General features: G+C 41.8%; 1 protein-coding gene across 1 annotated transcript in view; it reads left to right on the top strand.

The window, feature by feature from the left end:
• LOC141154165 (gamma-aminobutyric acid receptor subunit beta-4-like) overlaps window positions 1-14,219 on the top strand; it is a 578,714-nt gene extending 564,495 nt beyond the window's left edge. The window contains exons 7-9 of the mRNA XM_073639668.1: window positions 2,407-2,559; window positions 8,396-8,652; window positions 11,409-14,219. Coding sequence (XP_073495769.1) covers window positions 2,407-2,559; window positions 8,396-8,652; window positions 11,409-11,777 — 779 coding nt within the window. The 3' untranslated portion in view covers window positions 11,778-14,219. The remainder of the gene's footprint in view (window positions 1-2,406; window positions 2,560-8,395; window positions 8,653-11,408) is intronic.
• Window positions 14,220-17,401: the final 3,182 nt, after the last annotated feature.

The following is a 17,401-nucleotide window of genomic DNA, read 5'->3' as shown; positions in this document are numbered from 1 at the left end:
CTGGAGCTGATGATGACACAGCGGAGTTGGTTCAGCTCTCCACAGGCAGAGCTAAGCTCCAGGGCAATTCAGGGATGATTTGATGAGGTAGATGTTGCTGTGCGGTGTGGTGCCGGGGATGGCGCAGATAATAATTCTAGGACACAGTGTGGTGCAGTCTTCAAGGTTTACTCACAGTTGTCAAACTCCAGGTTCCCAGCGCCAGGGTAACCTCCCACGCCGTCCTGTGTTTACCAAGGCAGGGGTTCAGCAAACTCCCAGGTGTTTCAGGAGTACATAACGGGACCCCATTCTGTGTGCCTTCCTCGGTCATCTTCCTGCGCTGGCTCTCACCCTCCTGCCCTGCGCCTCGCAACCAGTGTCCCAAGCCAGTAGCCTCGGATCTTGACGGGCAACGTCTAGTCCCCTGAATTCTATGCAGCTACCTTTTTAGCGATTTAGTTGCGGTTGTGAGCAACTGCACCCTGAAAGTACAGAAGCCTCCGGTTTCTAGCTGAGCCTTGTAGTTCTCCACTAGTTAGGGGCCGGTCCCCTTTGCGGCTTGATCCCTCCACGCTCTGGTAGATTCGGGCGCACGGGTGGCTTCTGCACTCGCCGTGCCCCTGTGATCCCCTCGCTTCTGGACTCTTCCCTCTGCTCCCTTCCTCGTCCAGCCAGTCCTCCTGGGCCTCTCAATCTAGGCCCTCTCGTCTGAGCAGAGCTCCTACAGAGCTCCTGCTCCCAACTCTCTCTGCTCTGACTGAACCGACTGTCTCTTTCAAGATGGTTCCCCTTTTTATACTCCTACTTAAGAGCTCCCCTGTCCTGCTTCCTCCACCCACACCCACTACTTGGTTCCACCTCACTCGGTTCCCCCCACTTCCAACCAGGGACAGGGCTCAGCATAAGCCAGTGCATCTTGCCCCGCCTGCTGGTCTGGAATGGTGTAGTGTTGGATGCAGGTGGGTGGGTCCTGGGCAGTACTCTCTCCTTACCTGAGAGTGGGATACCTCACCTCTGGGTGAGATGCAGTACCTCTGTGGCGACTGAACCCGCAGGGGGGCCACACTTGCCTCTTCCCGTTCCTCCGCAGCTCCGGCGTCTTCTGACTGTGTGACGTCTCAGGGCAGAAGGCGCGATGACGTCACTACAGTGTACCCTCTGCTCTGACAGTGCACAGAGCAGGAAGATGCTGAGGAGTCCAGACCTGCCGCCAGGGAGGAGAGGTGAGTATTTGATTTTTTTTTATGTATGGAGCTATATATGGGGTCCATACTGTATGACACATTATATGGGGTCAGTTATTCTGTATGGAGCATTATATGGGGTCCATTATTCTGTATGGAGTATTATATGGGGTCCATTATTCTGTATGGAGCATTATATGGGGCCCATTTTTCTGTATGGAGCGTTATATGGGGTCCATTATTCTGTATGGAGCGTTATATGGGGTCCATTATTCTGTATGGAGTGTTATATGGGGTCCATTATTCTGTATGGAGCATTATATGGGGTCCATTATTCAGTATGGAGCATTATATGGGGTTCATTATTCTGTATGAAGCATTATATGGGGCCCATTATACTGTATGGGGCAATATATGGGGCCCATTATTCTGTATGAAAAAAAATCATTATTTGCCAATGATATGCTTTTGTTCCTGGAGGTTTCCTAGTATTCCTCTGAGAGCCCCTAAAGTAATTGAAGTCTTTGAGAACTTTGGGAAGTTCTCTCTAAGGTAAATTGGAAAAAACAGTTCTTTTCTTTATTCATGGTATGTCTTATACATGAAAGGGTTTTTTTTGGAGCTGTAGGCAGAAAACAAACAAATGGGTCATGTGAAATAAGGGAAAAATGCAAAAATAAAGTATTTTTGTGTAGAAACAGTATAAAGTCATGCAAGACAATATTTATTAGCCTTTTTTAATACTAACGTAATTAAAGGATATCCATTTAAAGGGGTTCTCCCCTTTATACTAACTTTACACCATAGCTCAGTGATATGCAAAGCAAACCAATGCTTTAATCACCCTCCTTGGGTCCAGCGCTTTGTCTCCCCCTCTGCTCCGCTCTTTGTTAATTACCTACAATGATGACATCACATTGATATCCCTGCAGCCAATCACTTGGCTCAGCAGTTGTTGCTGCTTACATCGGCACAGCTGCTGGAGTTCAGTGATTAGTTGCGGAGTTGTTCATGTGACGTCACTACTGCAGCCAATCAACAAAGACCTGGGCAGCGGCAGAGACGCAGTGCTGGACCCAGGGAGGGTGAGTAAAGCTCAGTTTGTTGTTTTACACATCACTGAGCCCTCGGTCTAAGTTAGTTGAAAGGGGAATAAGCCCTTCAATCATTGCTAAGAAATAAGTGTTCCACTTAATGATCTTGTTTTTATAAACGTCTAATATTTGTCCTACTTTTCCAGGTTCCTATCCCCGTCTGTCCCTGAGTTTCCGAATAAAGAGAAACATTGGATATTTTATACTTCAGACCTACATGCCATCTATATTGATCACTATACTGTCTTGGGTTTCATTCTGGATCAACTACGATGCTTCTGCAGCAAGAGTGGCTCTCGGTATGTATTGTTGGTAACTTGTTCGGTTGACCCCCAGCCTGCCTTACTCTGCTATGAACCTATACAACAGGGCACTATCACAAGAGAAATAAGAAAGGATGAGAGCGATGATGGTGGTGCTCACCTGGTGGCACCTATAAGAGCACTATAATTCACAGCTGCAGCCCCGAGCCTGGACGAGAAATTCTTCCAGATAGCAATACAGTTTAGTGGAGAGATCACGGTACCTGGGCTGCCCTTGCAGGAATGAAGAATCCTCGATGGTATAAAATTAAGGTTTTTATTACACCAACGCGTTTTGGTGCCTTTTTCAAGTGGAAAAAACAAAACTTAAATCTATCGCTTCATATCTCTCTTAAACCATGATGTTAAGGATTACTGACTCAAATTTTTACTTTGAGACTAACTAAGTTATATTCTTTCTGGTCCATACTGACCAAACTAGCTTTGTGGCAGGAAAAGCAACAGATCAATGAATATTAGTAGTCGAGGTTCGTACTTGAATGTGGTTTGCCGCCCAGAGTTCGGCATCACCTGACTTTTTGCTTTAGGTTGGCCAAACTTACTGAAACTCTGAGGCCTGTTTCGCTTCATGTTTTGTAAATTTTGAAAGCCGTTATATCCATTTCTCTAACATATACAGTCGTGGCTGAAAGTGTTGGCATCCTTGAAATTGTTCCAGAAAATGAAGCATTTCTCCCAGAAATTTATTACAATTACACATATTTTGTAATACACAAGATCCCCTCCCTGGGGCCGGTAGTCCAACTGCCCCCATACCAGGTGATACTCACTGTCTCCCAACTTTTGGTTAGCCCACAGATTTTGTATCTCCCACCAGTATTGTCTGTAGCCACAGTCAACGCTCTTCCAGACAACAGATAACACGACCGAAGCCCATGTATACAGCAGCAACAGTCCTTAAGAAAGTTTGTCAAATCCAGATTACAGATCCTACACCTGTAGCACGTGTGTCCAGCTCAGCCGGCAAGCGATCTCCCAACTCCATAGACCATCCATCCATGGGCTCCAGGACCTCAGCAATCGATCCTAGCCCCTTGACATCACTTCACCAACTCTCACTAAAACACATGGCTTAATTGTCCTCTCTCTCCTGGGATCAGCCCCCTGGATGGGCAGAAGTGTTCACACCCTTACACCCTCCCCCTTAAAAATTTGCTTTTAGCTCAAAGAATGATGAATATTCCAGAAGCCCATCACCTGGGACTGTATGTGAAACCCCCTGTGGTGACGGCTCCAATGGGTCTACTTTCCCCATCTACAAAATGGGACTAGTGGCTGGGAGAACAATGGCTTGATTGCTTTCATTGATTACCAATCTTGGGCCTGGCCTTATGTATACATAAGATCCAACCAGTATGTCTTCCTCTGTTTACTGCCACTGAATGGAAACATTGTTTCCTGAGGCTGAACTGACAAGCAAGCAAAATCTCTAATAAAACACAGCAAGCAAATCTCTAATAAAACGCAGCAAGCAAATCTCTAATAAAACACGATAATAAGATCTACGGAATCGGTGCTTGATGCTGGAAAAAGACTGCATCCCTTAGAGCCATGGACTCTAAGTCCATTGGTCCAGTAGTCTTTAGTCCGTGGCCAGCTCCTCACATATATCAATTAGTTTTTTCCTATTATATTCTAGGTAAATACAAACATATCAAAATAAATGTTTTTTTACAGTACAAACGGATACAAGTGCACCACAAAAACTTGCTGTGAAACAGGCCTTAGCCAGATTTAATGTTCGGAATAAGTACAACTCCTTTTTTAACCCCTTTACGACCGTGGAAGTCCAAGGCCACATCCCCCTTTTTGGCTACGGCGATGAGCCCGTACCTATCCAGGGACATGACAGCTGATCATTTAACATGACAGTGGCATTTAACATGCACGCGCCGGAAACGCCTCATAAGACGCGCCCATCAGCATGCCCATCACATGATCACGGGTTGCCTTTAGGTTGGCATGACAACCCGGGGTCTGCAGAAGACCCCTGTGGTTTTCATAGCCGGTCTGCTGTGAACGCCGCCCAGCGGTTGGCACTCATAGCAGATGAGTACTTTTGTAACACAGGAGATCAGATTATTGCAGCTTATGGTCTGCCATGGAGACTATTAAAGCAAGTGAAAAGTGAAAAAAAATGTTTTTAAAAAATTATAAAAAAATATATAAGTTTAATTCACCCCCTTTCACCTCATTCAAAATAACGCAATTAAAAAACAATAAAAAATATACGTTTTGTATCGCTGGGTTCAGAATCACCCAATTTATCAATATAAAAAAAGAATTAATCCGATCAGTAAACGGCGTAATGAGAAAAAAATCGAAACACCAGAATTATGTTTTTTTGGTTGCCGCAACAGTACATTAAAATGCAATAATGGGCGATCAAAACATCATATCTACCCCAAAATGTTATCAATAAAAATGTCAGCTTGGCGCGCAAAAAATAAGCCCTCACCCGGCCCCATAGCCCGAAAAATGCAGACTCTACAGGTCTCGGAAAATGGCGCCATTTTTTTTTTTTACAAACTTTGGATTTTTTTTCACAACTTAAATAAAAAAGAACCTCTACATATTTGGTATCTACGAACTCATAATGACCTGGGGAATCATAATGGCAGCTCAGTTTTAGTATTTAGTGAACATGGTAAAAAAAAAAATAATAATTATTGTGGAATTGCAATTTTTTTTGCAATTTCACCGCACTTGGAATTTCTTTCCCGTTTTCCAGTACACAATATGGTAAAACCAATGGTGTCATTCAAAAGTTCAACTTGTCCTGCAAAAAAACAAACCCTCACATGGCCATATTGACTGAAAAATAAAAAAGTTATGGCCATGGGAAGAAGGGGAGCAAAAAAACGAAAACACAAAAAATGGAAAAACCCAAGGTGTTAAAGGGGTTGTTCAATTTTGTAGACAATTGTTTTTCTTACTTAAATGCATGCAATTAGGGCTAAACATCGTTTTTGCAATCGGGTTTCATTGATGATTTTGCACGGTTTGCCTCCTACTGCTTTTCTATTGGAGGAGACTGATGGAGTGGTCTGAGCACATGCTCCCCCATTAACAGCCATTGTATGGGCTGGAGAGCTGTGCATTCTGTGACTAACACTAACAAGTACAGGGGGAGAACCGGTCATACCTAAATAATATGGAAGTGCCACAAAATCATGTCGCCAACTCATAAAGATAATGTGGCCGACCCAGTTGCCTCATTCTACCGCCAACAAGAGACAGTGTAATACAGCGTCTAGAGGAAAACCGTGCACATTTTGTACTGAAACCTAATTGAAAAAATGATTTTTAGCCCCATCTGCATGTATTTAAGTAAGAAAAAAAAATGTACAACTCCTTTAAACTCCCAGGATTCAAGCAAATCTGAACATATCAACTCTTCTTATTAGGAAGAGGCAAGAGACAAAGATGGCCCTTCTCCACGCTTTTTTTTGCCCTTTCCGTTGAAGCCCTGGTATTAGCTATTTGTCAGTCCCTCAAAACTAAAGGAAACAATGGGAGCAATGGGCCTGTTCTCCTTTCAAAATTGGACTTCACACTGGAATTTGATTCCCTTTCAGGCCTATGGGATAATTGACATAAATCTGTTCTATTTCCTTTGTTGCCTGAGTATTTGCCAGGTTTCCTTCCACTAGTTGCATACATATGAATATGTAGACAGCATGCAGTTTCAATATAGGATTTCATTATACATACCCAAAATGTATAGCAGATACATGTTTTCTATTATATCTCTATTCTACTCCCTTACATAAGACTGTGAGATGTAGTATACACATTCAATTATTTTAGACCCACCATCCTGCAAATATTCCATCTGATAACAATATAAGGATGCTATCCCAGCTGTGTCCAACCAGTAATAATAGCTTCCTGCATGGAAGGGAGCATAGTTTGCTCCTGGGGAAAAGGTGGGCAGCAATATTTCCCTGTAGCGTGTCTATACCTCTGCTGGCAGTCCATTTGTCAATCTGTCATATGGTTCACATCTGCATTAAAGGGTTATTTTCAAGTTGCCTCTTGAAAAGCTCATAGTTAAGCAGTCTCCCTACTTCCTGGTTTCTGGCAGGGCGGGCTCTCCTCCATGAGTGACAGTTCTGGTTAGCAGCAGAGTTGTAGTATTAGAACAAAAAAAGCTCAGCACAGGTTCTCCTGTAACACATTCAGGTATCAGTGGTTTGTTTTGGAGTTTACTCTGTTATCTCTGTATTTACACATAGAAATATGTCTATCGGTGGCTGCTCACAGGCATCACGTGACCCCGCACTGACGTCACGACAAGTGAGGTGTGACTCAGCGCTGGGGTCCCCGCGGTGGATTCTTGGTTGTGGGTGGGGTTACCCCTGCGTCACACCCAGCATCCACTGTGCGCTTTCCCAATGAATGGGGAGAGGCAGAGCGCGCGGTGGATGCCGGGTGCGATGCGGGGGGGGGGTAACCCCACCCACAGCCTGGCATCCACCTGGAATGCAGAAGACAGAGACCCCCGGCTGCTGCCAGCACTTGTTGTGACGTCAGCTTATGTCAGAGCCGGCTGCAGCCGGGGGTCACGTGATGCCTGTGAGCGGCCAGTGATAGCGCCACTCACAGGCAGTATCTGCAACGTAAGGTAATTACAAAAATCCTTAGGGGCCCCGGAGGATACATTAGGGGGGGTAATATTAAGTACTGGACAATTCCTTTAAGGTTGTGTCCCTGCAAAGTTTGACAATGCCTAATCAGCGCTGAAATTCTGACACTGTTTTAAGGACATGCTCATGTAACAAGGAAAAATGGTTGTCAACTTTTTCTTTAAATTCTCAACTTTTTCATATAGGGAAAATATATATCTTTGTACCGTGTTAGCCAGTAGATAGAAAAATATTTAGATTTGAGAGTCCTCAGTGGTTGATACCTTTTAATGGCTAAGTGAAAAGATGGTAACAAATTGCAAGCTTTCGAGACTACTCAGGTCTCTTCATCAGGCTAGTATAACACAAAATCTGAAGAGTCACATATTTATACACAATAAGAGACACAAGAAAAAAAAATGCAATAGGTAAGACAGGTGATGAAAAGCAGAGTTATTATGGAAGAAATAAACAGTTATAAATAAGAAATAAGCATTTATAGCTAGAACTGTTTATTTCTTCCATAATAACTCTGCTTTTCATCACCTGTCTTACCTATTGCATTTTTTTTTTCTTGTGTGTCTTATTGTGTATAAATATGTGACTCTTCAGATTTTGTGTTATACTAGCCTGATGAAGAGACCTGAGTAGTCTCTAAAGCTTGCAATTTGTTACCATCTTTTCAGTTAGCCATTAAAAGGTATCAACCATTGAGGACTCTCAAATCTAAATATTTTTCAACTTTTTCATTAATTTCAATAACAGAAGATGTCACAATGCACAATTCTATGAAAAGATGGTCCAGAATTTTTATTTTATGGGAAATACATTTTCTTTACTAACATAGGAGGAAAACTTGCTATAGATGGGAGAATTTTCCACCCATCGGCCTGTGAATATGATACTCTTAATTACTTTCAATGTCTGAAATCTGATCATATAATTTAATTAGTAACTAAAAACTAAGAAACTTTTTAACCAAGTCCTATACTTTTCAGAGCAATTTAACAAATTTCCATCATCCAAAACGAATCCTTTTAGTAACAAAGACATAAAGATTATTATTGAAAGCATCTTGTACAGTCGAAGCGTTAAGACCAGGTTTAGGGCGACCAAAGACATCAGAAGAGAAGTTTTCTAGAGAAGTTACATGTTTTTTACTGTTGCATTTTTTTGTATTTCAGGAGTGACTACTGTGCTCACTATGACAACAATTAACACGCATTTAAGGGAGACTCTGCCAAAAATTCCATATGTTAAGGCTATTGATGTATATCTTATGGGATGCTTCGTGTTTGTGTTTCTTGCTCTATTGGAATATGCATTCGTCAATTATGTATTCTTTGGTCGGGGCCCTCAACAGCAGAAAAAATTAAATGAGAGAACAAGCAAATCAAATAATGAACGTCATCGTTACGAGGAGAGAAGAGTGAGGGAACAGGTAATTTGTTACCACCATAAAGAAGGAAATGTTTTCTGACAATGTGTATAAATGCTGTAAGAACAATGGCACGATAAATGTTTAAAATTGTACAGGAGGTATCAAAAAGGGTGACTATACACATAATAGTCAAAAAATGTAAGGAAAACTGTAAGGAAAAAAATATTATAAAAAGTTACAAAAAACAGGTCTTTGGAGCAACATTCATTAAAGGGGTATTCCCATTTTAGAAGTGCTAGGACATGCCATAACTTTATGATCAACTTTGGCTTTTGCCTGTAATGGTAATCCCATCCACTCACTGCATTGCAACGCAGCTCCACTGAAATGAAGAGAAATTGTAAAGGAGGTGGAGGTCTCAGGGGAGCTATATTCTTCAGAAATGAACACACATTCTGAGTAGGTTGGTGAGTCCTGAGTCACTTAAAGGTATCCGGTTGCCAAGTTTTCCCCATATGAAGTAGGGCCACCATCATTAGGGCCTTTTTTACAGTTTATTGGAATGCTGTAAAAAAGTCCCCAATTCCCTGTGCAGATCCCAAAAAAGAGCTTTTATTATACTAACATACAATGTGGTCCGGTCTGATGGGCGTCTCTGGTCTTGATCCGGCGCCTCCTCTCTTCTTGCGATTGCCACCCTCTTTCCCTGCATCATATGGATGACGCATCCTACGTCATTCACACAGTGTCCGCCATCGCGCTCCTGCACAGGCGCACTTCTCTCTGCCCTGCCGGGAACAAGCAAAGTACTGTAGTGTGCATGCACCGGCTTTACTTCCCGGTCATCGGCGCTCTTTGGCCTTTCCCAGCGCATGAGCACTATAGGCTTTTTGCTCTGCCCTCGGCAGGGCCGAGAAAAGTGCTCTTGTGCAGGAGCGTGATGGGGACACTATATGGATGATGTAGGATGCGTCATCCACACGAAGCAGGACAGGAGGACGTTGATCTCAAGAAGAGAGGAGGTGCCGGATCAAGACCACAGATGCCCATCTGACCAGATCCCCCCACCCCCCCGTCTATGACTATAATAAAAAAGTCTTTTTTGGTCTCTTCAGACTGGATTGGGGAGTTTTTTACAGCAATCCAGTAAGCTGTAAAAAAGGCCTTAATGGTTCTGGCCCTACTTTATATGGGGAAAACCTGATGACAGGTTCCCTTTAAAGTAACATCTCTGTGGTCAACAACAAGTCACTGCAGCTCCGTGTGGCTTCAGTATTAGCTCATAAACAGGAGAAGCTGGGGATCCGAGTGGCAAAGAGCGATAGTAAAGTATGCGGAAGGAATATGTTCCACTTTGATGCAAAAAGAGACCTATGTCAGGAACGTCAGGGACGACACTGGGGAGATAACATGATATCTCACCACTGCCGTCACTTTGTCAGGATTGTCAGGGATTCGTGCGCACACGATCCCGATTACTCACTATATAGCTATCAGTAAGCGAGCAGAGAGCGTATGGCGCACACACCTGCGGATTCCAACGCATAGAATATGTGTATATGCCCCCATACGGTCTCTGCCAGCTTCACGATAGCCCAATTTATGATTATTCGCTGCCACCACCGATCAATTTTAAAATACAATACAGGCCTGCTTTCTGGTAGCATATGGCTTCGGGGAAGGAACGATTACAGGACAGAAGGAACAGACTATTACATTTTATATTTAATCCAAAAGGGAGGCAGTGTTTAGGAAAAATATACAAAGGATTTACAAATGGAGACAATACAATACATTTGCAATTAAACGAAAATAAATGGGATTAATAGAAGAAACCTACTATACCGATTGCAGAGACAATTCAGTTTAGCTGGAGGGAAGCACTCCAATTCTGGCCGTTATCGAACAGGACCCGTGCTGCACATAAATATGTAACTTCCAACATGAGTTGACTGACTCCTCCACGACTGGGTCTTTGATGTCAAAGGGGGGGGACCTGCCCACGCACCCCCTGTGATGACATCATGTGGGCTGGGCTCCACCCTTCATATTTTTATTAAAATCTCTAAATTCTAGGATAACTTCTCACTTGTTGATCGCAGACGTTTGCAAGTGACGCCATATTCTTTATTACGAATTTACCTTTCCTTAGAGACTACACATGGCATAGCTGTGGTCAGTTATTCTGGTACTTTTGCGCCACAGCTCTCCGGAGGGGCCCACAGCTACGGAAAACTATGCATATTGTTCCTTAGCTGACCCTGTCACTAAAAATATGTGTCCCATTATTATCAGAAGTATAGAGCTTCCAATATTCCATATTTCGTGTCAGTGCCAGTGAGACTGCAGATTGAACACATATGCAAATAGAGATGTCTTGGTGTGAGGCAGAACTCCTTTGAAGCATAGGAGCTGCATCCTCCTCACTCAGGTGTATATTTGTCACAGGCCTCTGCTACTAGAAGCTCCATTCGTATGGTAATGAGTTTGCCACCTCTGGCCTGTACTGCTATTTGCATAGAAGCAACTGGTTAAAGTGTCAGCTCTTCTACTCTGACAAATGGTCGATAAGGGAAGGGGGAAGAGCGGTTTGGGAGAAAAGAGAGAGGGAGAGATTTTCAATATTTCTATGACAACCTACCTATAGTGTTAAAGTCGAGTTACAATTTCAAAAAACCAAGGTAGAGTTCCAAATTTTGTGGTCTGCTACCGGTAAATTAAAAAAAAACAACTAAAAATTATGTCAGACCAACGTAGAAGAGACCTCTAAACTTTTTTTTTTGCCAACTGTAATGATATCTGTTTCTCTATCCCAGGTTGATCCTTATGGAAACATTCTTCTCAGCACCCTTGATATGAGCAGTGAGTTGATGTCGGCCGAAATGGGAAGCAGCATCGGTGATTCCCGGAACTCCGTCCTGTCATACGACACCTCAGGGATCCAGTTCCGGAAACAGCTGACTTCAAGAGGGGACACTTTTGGCCACACTCCCCTGGACCGTCATGTTCCCCTTACAGCCACACGTGGACGTGCCAACTGCCGCCTTCGGCGACGTTCTTCTAAGTTAAAGCTTAAGATTCCAGACCTTACAGATGTCAGTACCATCGACAAATGGTCCAGAATCATTTTCCCCATCACTTTTGGATTTTTTAACTTGGTTTACTGGATGTACTATGTCAACTGAAGCATCTCCATTACCTTCTACCCTAAGCTGTGCACACCCTTCCTTCCACAGGACACAAGCTTCACCTAAGTCTCTCACCCCCTCTTGCTTCAAAGTTTGATGTTTGGCCCAGAGAAAGAAGCTGAAGCTAAAGCTTTCGAAGAGGGGAAAGGAGAATTGCACTTTTTGTCACACATTTTTTTCACAAAATTTCTTATTTATTTTTGTTTCTTTTGCCTGGAAATTGATTATGGCTGGGTACTGTGGGTCATTTTGGATGTTCTAATGAAGAAAACTTTTTTTTCTTGAGACTTAGCTAATTAAGGTAACACCGAAACATTTCTACTGTAAGTAAGACATCTCCAACAAGGGGAATGTGAAGGTAGTACAGGGTTAGAATGAGAGTGCCAGTAATTGTTTTCTCTCTTATGCAGTTTTAACTTAATTTTGCTATATATTGTGAGGCTATAAAAGGCACAGAAAAGTTTGTACATGCATGCAGACAACAACTCTGTAGAGCAGAATATCTCCAATTGCTAACTTCAGCTGCACCTAACTGCTCCTATTGAGCACTTTGGTTAAATACATATTTAGGAATAGTTTCGGGGGAAAAAAAAAGCCAAACACAATTTTTTTCTTTTTTTTTTTTATTAAAAAAAAGTGAACGGTAAAGCTAAAAAGTAAATGGTTCTGGACTATAGCACTGTCATAAAAAGAAAAAAAAATACTAAAGTTGATATTGCACATTTTAATTCACTGTTTACAGTATTTGAAAGTTCATTCAAGAAATTAGGAAAGTATCAAATTAAATGTGCAAGTCACTTTTATTAATAGAAGGTATAAAAAAAACTTAAAAGAACCCATCTTCTATCAGATTAAAAGTCTTACTTCATGTTAAGTCATAATTGGACGTCTACCAGATGGACCTGTGCGCCAACAACGATGCCCAATTGTTAAGCAACTATTCTAAGGTTCTGGACATGTGAGAACTCCCTGCCAAAAATATAAATGTTGTATAGTGTTGTGTGAATTCTGAACAGAAAAAAAATGACCATATTCATGTTTTAATGTGCATAGGCCCACGACACACATTGGCTTTAACATGTACTAAGAATATTGGTTGGTTTCGATGCTAAACGACCCCTGATTTCTCTAGGATTCAATTACTAGTTAGGTATGTTTGAATATATACTAAAATACATGTATTCATACACAAATGAAGTGCCAAGTGACAAATATACTGGGGGCCATTTATTAAATCTATGCCAGTAATGTGATGCAAAAAAAAGCAAAAAAAAATGTTGGATACAAAGTGCAACCGATTTATTCTTGTAAATATGTTTATTCTCTGTTTTGCAATTGGTGCGCCTGTAAAGCTTTTTGTCGAAAGGGGGCATGGCTTCTCAGGGCGCATGGCTTCGAAGCGTTTGTCAGAAAATTGATGCCCCGATGACCCCCAGATATCATCACCTTGAAGGTTTTGTTTTGGAACGTTTGATACAGTAGAGATACGGGACATTTCTCTCCGTTACGGCAGATGGAGGCCTCTTTCTGTTTCTGCATTGCCCAAGTTTAATAAATGACCCCCAGTGGCTCAGGGACATGAGCAGTGCCAAAACTACTGAGGAAATAGAACTTTTATAAATAGTATTAAAACTGTGAGGCTATCCCTCCACATAGCACTGTCTCAAGAAGTTACAATAAGGAGCCATGCCTAAAAAACTTGAATGTTAGTGGTATATTATACTAGAGTATTTCATATCGATCAGTTTTTCATAGGTAAGGACAGAAGATATGCTCACAAAGCTTTCGAAAATCATATAGGGGGTCTTTGCATAAAGGTAAAACTAAGTCTATTGTGGGGGGCAAAGCTAATTGTGATATATCAAAAACAAATCTCATTTTCAGATCTTTAGTGGACCTTTTTTTTTTTGTCACGTGGAGCAAAGATTCTGCTTTGAATTGCCTACGAACAGCGAACAGACATTTGCCACAAAGTCTTTTGTCATAAAACATGTTTGCTGACATGTAAAATACAATATTACGTATTGTTCCTACTCTCGCAGACTCTCTCGACGAAAGCATTCCTTTTACACTTGCCCATGGGGCTGATTTCAACAAACTAGTCTTAATATTTTCACAATTATTTCGAGTTGAACTATCCAATGAAGTGAGTCGCAATCACTCTAAAGTTTCCGTTTTCTAGAACAGCTGGCAGAAGTGTCGCAGTGGTTCGGAAACTTCCCAGAGGGGCATCACCGATCCCATGAACTGGGAGGTGATACACATTTTTCTATCGAAGACCGTAGAAGATATTCTTCAAAGAGTAAGACTATCTTGGTTCTTCTACATGCTGCACTACAAAAACGAATTGCATTACGTAGCTTCTCCCATGTAGAGTTGGTTTTTGATCCAAATGCCTAATGTTTGCTTCCCCAGTTTAGTAAATCTTGTTTATGACTATTGGCCGCCTCAATTTTTTGTTATTGACACATCGGATCTATCTATTATCTATCTATTTATCTAGCTATCCATCATCTATCTATCTCCAAAAAATGGGGACAGCACTCTAAGATCAGATAGTGAGAAAATGGACTTTAATCGACCCATGTAACGTTTCGACTCAAAATTGCAGAGCCTTTCTCAAGCCTTGGATGAAGTCCCCATTTTTTGGGGATTTGTATACAAGAGGTTTTGGGGATAACATTGGGGACTTTGCACCCCTTTTTTCCTGGAAAAGGGCAGCTTTTATTGTTTTCTATCCATCCGTCCATCTTTTTAGAGGGCCCTATAATCAGAAAGGAAGAAAATCGGAGCTTGGAGTCGTTGAAAGTTTTTATATTCTCAGATCTTCTGCAAAGTTTTATATTTCATTATGGTTTATTCCGTTACCTTTTAATCTCTCTACCCGCACTCTTTTATACTTCTTTAAACCTGATTGAGATGGGCGTAGTGTACCCATATTTACCAGTCTGCTTTTGGAAAGTAACACCTAGATTCCTTGCGGTTCTTCTGAATCTCACTTAGTTTCCTATGGTGCTGTAAAGGCTGGGTTTCCATATATCAGTTGTGTCTGGACGGTTGTTTTATGCCCATGCTGGGCACAACTGATGCCGTAGCCTGATCCAAGGGACCAGTTCAGGTTTCTGTACCACGCCGTAGGAGACACAAAAGGTTGGCCTTATATACGGAAACAAGTTCTTAGTTTGATTCAGTAGAGCTATGGGGAGTCTGGGCCTTACATCCAGAATGTGGGTAATTAAACCTTTTCCAGTCTGAAAAAGTACAAAGAAATTCCTAATTGTACATAGTGCAGCCTCTCTAACACATTATTTCATACACATTATTTTATGCACTTGATCATGAGAATCTGGTTTATATATCTATTAGAGATGAGGGTGGAATTCAATTCCACTTGGATCTTGCAGAAATTTTTTACATAGATTTTTTTTCGAATTCGTTTCCACATGGAGAATGACTGTCCGCCACTTTTCTGAATTATTATGGGCCATCAAAAGGTTAAAAAAAATGTTCTCTGTCCCCACCACTACTTACCGCCACCCATCTGGTCCTCGCGGCATCTTCTGATCACCAGCTGCTCACGCTGGAATTTTCAAGCATCTCAAGCTGTGCCGGGACTTCCGACTTTGGTGGGGCTGGGAGGCTTCTACTGCACGCAGTAAGGTCACGGTGCACATTTTGACGACATGACGCCGTGACGGCCCATTCGCTTGCACAGAACCATTTGGGCCTCATGAAAGCCCGAAGTCCATCACACCGTGAAAGTCCCAGGAAATCAGAAGATGTGGCGAGGACCAGACAGGTGGCGGTGAGTAGAGGAGATGCCGGAGAGGTGAGCAGTGAGTTGAGTAGAAGGATCTTATTTTTGTTTTTTTCACATATTACATTTATTATGCTCTGAGGTCTCAAGACGGATTTTAAATTCGTGGAGAATAACTTCATAAATCGAAATTCCTGGGAAAATCCGCACGGACAGGCGAATTCGAATTTTGCCTGATCCGCTCATCTTAAATATGTTCATATAAAAGAATTACGATTAGGTACAGTGTTTTTCAAGAATATTAGGCACTACACATTGTTATTTATATATTGCAATGAAAAAAACTTTTATTTTTCTTCTTTTTAAAACAAAACATGGCACAATTACTTTGTTATATTGGATAATCATAACTGAAAGATCTACGGCCATCAACGCGTGCCAGCAGCAAAACAGTTTGTCTTGATGATAAAATGTAATTTACATGATGAATCTTAATGGGGAAAAAAAAATAACAAAATATTTCCGTAATGAATCTATTTAGGCCGGGGTCACACCTGGATTTGCCTGTACCTTCATCAAGTACATAAGTCCATAGACTAGTGTGCCAAAAGCCCAACGTCAGTCAGAGGTGCATCCTCTTGGCATGCCTTTGGCCGGCATCAGTCATTATACCTTTGCCTCAACTGCACTGACAAGTACTGAAAAGTATAGTGAACTATGAATTTCAGTACAAGTATAAAACTTTTTAGTCCCTGGCAGACATTTACCAACATATGTTTATCCGAGCAGTGGATTATGTCTAGATTGGAATGTAAACCTAGCCTACATCTTAGTACAACTACAGCTATAGCATTTGATAAATTTGGATAAAAGAAGTTTCCAGGCAAAATAAATCAATTTGAAATAGTATTTCTTTTTTGCATCCTATGCGTATTTTTCTACATTGTCTGCAGAGACCCCAGAGCGTAATGAGGAACATTTGATTTGCAATGTGAATTGAATTTCCTGGCAAAATCTCAGCGATCAGCTGATTCCAATAGCTCAGCCCGACCCATAATATGTGTCTATGCATCGGCTGTGACAGAGAAGCAGAGATGGCTCATCTATAGAATAAGCCGTCAGCCGACACAGTTCACACACGGGTCTGATCACATGCTGTCTTGTATCAAGCACCGGACTGGATTGACTGCCTACCTGACAATGGGGGCACCTGGCCTAACAGAACTTTGTTAATAAGTTATAAAAAATTACTATTTAAAGTGGATTTACTGATAATATTGTACCTGGAGGACATCTTTCATTTATTTTATGAATCATCCGACAAGCAAATGAACTTTTTTTATTCTCTGTCTACATCGATGCCTAGACATAGAGGACTAAACCAATCATTCCCTACACTGAGTAACAGAAACAGGAGGAAATGTTGCACATGTCCATCTTTTACCAATATTTCTATAGCTTTGAAGACCTGTAGAGAGTCATTCCCAACACTGCATCACCTATCCACAGAGCGCTGGACTCCACTATCTCCGGTTGTCCTATGGACAGGGAATGCACCGGTGGCGTTTTTAAGCCAAGTTCTCAGGATCCCGGCCCCCATTGGCTCATAAGTTATCACCTATCCAATGGATATGTGTTGCTTGTTGGGAAGAACATACACCCATGCATTTGGGAAGGTAAATCAGACATCTCTATGCCTAGTCAGACCCTGGGATCACAAATGTGTAAATATCAATATGTCCCCTAAGACTTTTGTTTTTGACAGTACTTCCCCCTCCTGTGGGTTCACTGTACATCACATTTATATAGTTATTGCTTATTAATATATGAGATTCAATGACTTAAAGAGAACCTGTCACTACGG

Source organism: Phyllobates terribilis, unplaced genomic scaffold (genome assembly GCF_046119375.1).
Source record: "Phyllobates terribilis strain yellow unplaced genomic scaffold, ASM4611937v1 Scaffold_7__3_contigs__length_470593459, whole genome shotgun sequence".
Lineage (NCBI taxonomy): Eukaryota > Metazoa > Chordata > Amphibia > Anura > Dendrobatidae > Phyllobates > Phyllobates terribilis.
This window is presented reverse-complemented; position numbering and strand designations above follow the sequence as displayed.